The sequence below is a fragment of the Brachionichthys hirsutus genome, unplaced genomic scaffold (assembly GCF_040956055.1).
Source record: "Brachionichthys hirsutus isolate HB-005 unplaced genomic scaffold, CSIRO-AGI_Bhir_v1 contig_710, whole genome shotgun sequence".
Lineage (NCBI taxonomy): Eukaryota > Metazoa > Chordata > Actinopteri > Lophiiformes > Brachionichthyidae > Brachionichthys > Brachionichthys hirsutus.
The window spans coordinates 1-4,088 of NW_027181484.1; the positions used below are offsets into that span (position 1 = coordinate 1).

General features: G+C 47.6%; 1 protein-coding gene across 1 annotated transcript; it reads right to left on the reverse strand.

The window, feature by feature from the left end:
• Nucleotides 1–2,652: 2,652 nt before the first annotated feature.
• On the reverse strand, nt 2,653–3,792 carry LOC137917493 (isotocin-neurophysin IT 1-like). Its single transcript, XM_068760231.1, has 3 exons — nt 3,673–3,792; nt 3,286–3,490; nt 2,653–2,792 (listed from the first exon to the last, which is right to left on the reverse strand). Exons 1-3 carry the CDS (start codon nt 3,790–3,792, stop codon nt 2,653–2,655), a joined length of 465 nt encoding a protein of 154 aa, XP_068616332.1.
• Between the last annotated feature and the right edge of the window lie 296 nt (nt 3,793–4,088).

A 4,088-nucleotide genomic window follows, 5' to 3' on the forward strand; every position in this document is an offset into this window, starting at 1 on the left:
TCATGGCAAACCTCTCACCCGTCTCCTTGCAACTGACGATGGAGACAGACCCGAAACTGCCACGTCCGATTACCCGGTGCGTCTCAAACTTGCCCATCTCTTCACTGTCCAGGATGGGACAACAGGCCACACGGGTCTGATGGAGAAGCTTCTCCAGTTGCGTCTGCAGGTTCCATAAGAACTGCAGGCTGGCCTGACCACTGCAGAATGTCTCACCACAGTCTATGGCCAGCTGATACAGCCGCAGGTGGATGAAATTCACAGCTGCCAGACGGAAAGTGCCTTCATCCATGACACTGGAGTCCAATGATCTGATGGATGACATACTCAAACTCGATGTGTCTGACATACTCGAGTCATATGTGGTGGACGACATACTGTTCAAAATACTGTTCAAACTTGACAGAGAGAGTCCAATAAGGCCAGAACAGTGGGCGTCCATTTACATAGCATTCTTGGATTCTCTGCGGCTTTGTTCTTCAAAGGCCATCATATTCTTTGATTGGCAGCTTTTCCTTTGAAGTCTGATCAAAGCCACCAAACGTTGAGGGGAGGGTGATTCTTCTGCTAAAACTAGTCAAGACTATTACTCGTTAAAATGTGTTAAATAAAGCCACATTCATTGAAACAGCAAAGCACATTCATTACTACAGTAATACCTTGACATTTACGTTCCCTCTAAGCTGTGCCTGTGCGCAATTGCGCACTGCTGATGCGGTCTTCGCGCAGTGAAAATCTCCGCAGCGCACAAAAACAAAATCCAACCGGAATTGAAAATAAGAGATCCGGGAGGGATGGTTTTGGCGAGCTTGACCGAGAGGGACGCCGTTTTTTTTTTTCTTCTTTTCTTTTTTCTTTTTTTCCTTCTTCTTTTTTTCTTACCTTGTCTGCATTCGTGCTCCACAGTGACGTACATAACGTCAGTCACTGTTAGAGTTCTATGCAATTTTTATTCTTATAGTGCTTGTGACCGTCACCTGCCCTCTTGGCAGCCTAGCCTATTCCTATTTTATTGGTTTTATTACCTGCTTACCGCCGTAGAGGGCTGTGCACACCGCAGTGAACATATAACATGGACAAACAAAAAGTGACAAATACACAGTGTTCTGAGAAGAAAGTGCAATGGATTTATTTGTGCCCCTTAATTCTACCCCTTCCATCCAATCATCACCAAGAGTTGTCCCAATACACCAGGTTCACATTCGTCTCTAGAGGAAAGTATGGATCACCAAGTTCTCAGATCTGAGGAAAAAGAGAGAGAGCTTAGTGAGAGCCACAAGCACTGACCCAGCAACCTCCACTGACTCAGAGATCTGTGTGCGGGGTTGACTCTCTAAACGAGTTTTGATAGGTGCTGGCGTGGTGGATCTGGCATGCGTGAAACCTCCACCTAAGAACGGGGCAGCCATCCCGGACCCAACAATGGCAACATAAGCCCCCAGATCACCCCAAGCAGCTACAGCAACCCAAGAACGACCACCATGGCCCCACCAGAGCCACACGCAGAAGAACCAGCCCAGGGCCCGGGGGCGACCTACACCAACACAGCCGACGAAACCTAGGCCAGCGCAGCGGCACGGGGCACAGCGGGCCGGCCCGGCGCCCCACCAGCACCCAACACCACGCCCCCCACAACCACCCGCCCCCCTCCCAGCACCCTCCACCCATCCCACCCCCCCCCCCCAGTCCCCCAGCCCCCCCCCCCCCATGGCCCAGCCCCCCCCACCCCCCACCCTCCACCAACGCCCCCCATCCCCACCACCCGCACCCCCCCCCCACCCAACCCACCGCCGAGCTCGGGCAACCCCCCATCCCAGCGAACCAGCGTCTGGGGAACGGGAGTAGACAGTGCAGGGGCTTCAGCCCTATCCGACCCTATACAGCCATTTGGGAGGAGAGTATTATTCCCTGGGATGGAGAGGAGGGAGCAAGAGGCCGGACCACCGTCCCACCCCAAGCCCAGCCCGCTAAGGCCCCACATGCCGTGCCAAGGCCAAAAATAAATAAATTGTGACCCCCCCCCCCATACCCTGTCTATATGGCTCCCCAGATCCCAGACTGGGGAACCCTCCCAACACCGTGAATGCGTGGACACCCAGGTGCTATATACACATGTATGTAGTGCGTTACAATTCGTTACAAAAGCTATGTTACAAAAACTCAGAAGCTAAAAAAAAAGGAAGCTGAATTCTCACCAATTGCCTTCATGAAAGGCTCGAAGTTCTCCTGAGACTCCAGCTGGAACTTTCCAGAGAAAGACATGGTGGCAGGCAGCAAAGGTGAAGTGAGAACTTGTCACGTGCCTGTTTTATACTTTGCAAGTCCAGCGTGGTAATCATTAACTCCAGGTGTCTCCAATTAAAGCAGTCAGGGATCACTTTAAATACTTTTGAACACATTTCAAGTAAAAAAGGGGGGAAAAAAGCAACAACACTTCTTACACTCAAAACTTTATTTCAACATGCAGACATCTATTTTTATACATAAAAATATATCGGGAAATCTCCTCTACAGATGTACTGCAGGGGAGGAAGCAAACCCAGAGTGATGATGACACATAAACAGATACAACCATCTGAACTAAAACTACAAATCCTAATTTGTCTCTACAAATGACGGGTTCCCCCACTAATTCTTGGCATTAGAAGCAGGTCATTGGTGAATTCGATGATTGTGACCAGCCAGATGCAGAAGCTTGTAGATGATGTCACTGGGATCACTGCCTTCGTATTGGCTGGTCTGGTTGTCTCCGTCTTCCTCAGTGAGGCAGGATTGGTCCATGGTGCAGCTTTCTATGGCAACATATCAACAGAAAAGGAATTACAACTGAGAATGAGAATGAAGCTTTCTGTTATCATCATGTCACTGTAATGATTTTATCAGGTTGCTGATATAAAAGGTTCACAGTGATTAAAAGAAGCAAACACAAAAATGTACTATGCCACTCATTCAGAGGAATTTTGCGCAGTTTATGTACAGCTCTAACCTAATTAGGGCACTATTTCCAATATAGCATCTCAAAGATGTTCTGCAAAAAGGTATATTAGACCACTCAGTAATATATTAAAAAACTTGAATCAGCAGGACTTCAGTTAGCTAGCATGTCATTTTTTTATTTTCATAGTAATCTAAGTCTATAATATACCGACATTTGCATGCACAGTTGGTGTTTCTACCTACATACAGTTTCCTGTGTATCTGTGTTACTTTAGTTTCCAATGAAAGACTTTTCCCTCTGTGGGAATACTAGACCAATAATCAGAATGACTTGATTTACTTTCTGACCTGCATCACAGCAGAGTCCTGAAGCTGCACAGTGTCCTCCCTCAGATCCACAGGATCTTCCTCCGGCCTGGCAAGGGGTGAGCAGATAACTCTCCTCCATGCAGTGAGCCGTTTCTGGGGAGCCCAGGAGGCAGCCAAAGCCTTCCCCGCAACAGATACTGGGGCCAAAGCAGCGGCCCCTGTCGCCGGGGCCACATGACAAGCACTGGAGAAGGAAATGTTTAATGAGTATTGGTGTAAAGTCAAATTTCAGAAAACAGCTGTTAGCGAAGTTTTCTGAAGTGAGTTATGAATTCTTTCTCTTTTTCAAACATATCAGTTTGTCAGGCTGGTGTGTTTGAGTTAAATACTTCACAGAGGAATTTAAGGATGGCTAAATCACCTCACCTTACGCAATGGAGCATCCATGATAGACCGCTTCCCTCCGATGGGACAGTTAGAGATATAACACGCCGAGCATACAGACAGAAGAAAAAGTAGGCACACGGACACAGTAGCTCCAGTCATGCTGAGAATGAGAGACAAATGAAAAAGTGAAACTAGTTAGCGCCAAAAGACTTAGCCAGATATAATTCTGCTGAAACCAAACTTACTTGTTCAATTTCTCCAACAGACGATTTCAAGTCTTCGTTCAAGATGCTCTTGGCGTGGATGCTTCTTCTGTTCTTGGTGCGTCTGACATGTCTTATATACTTTCCCAGATTCTTTTGAGAGTGACACAGAAACCAAAAAGCCACTTAGAGATCCTTAATGGGCCCATTTCAGCGACACTCACCTCCATCAATGAAGCTGACCACTGAGCA

Bases quoted from the DNA above. Each gene is read 5' to 3' on its own strand.
- LOC137917493 (XM_068760231.1), bottom strand. From the start codon at position 3,792: ATGACTGGAGCTACTGTGTCCGTGTGCCTACTTTTTCTTCTGTCTGTA. The intron at 3,491-3,672 runs GTGAGGTGATTT...TTCCTTCTCCAG, and splicing joins TGGATGCTCCATTGCGTAAG to TGCTTGTCATGTGGCCCCGG. The intron at 2,793-3,285 runs GTCAGAAAGTAA...ATGTTGCCATAG, and splicing joins AGGACTCTGCTGTGATGCAG to AAAGCTGCACCATGGACCAA.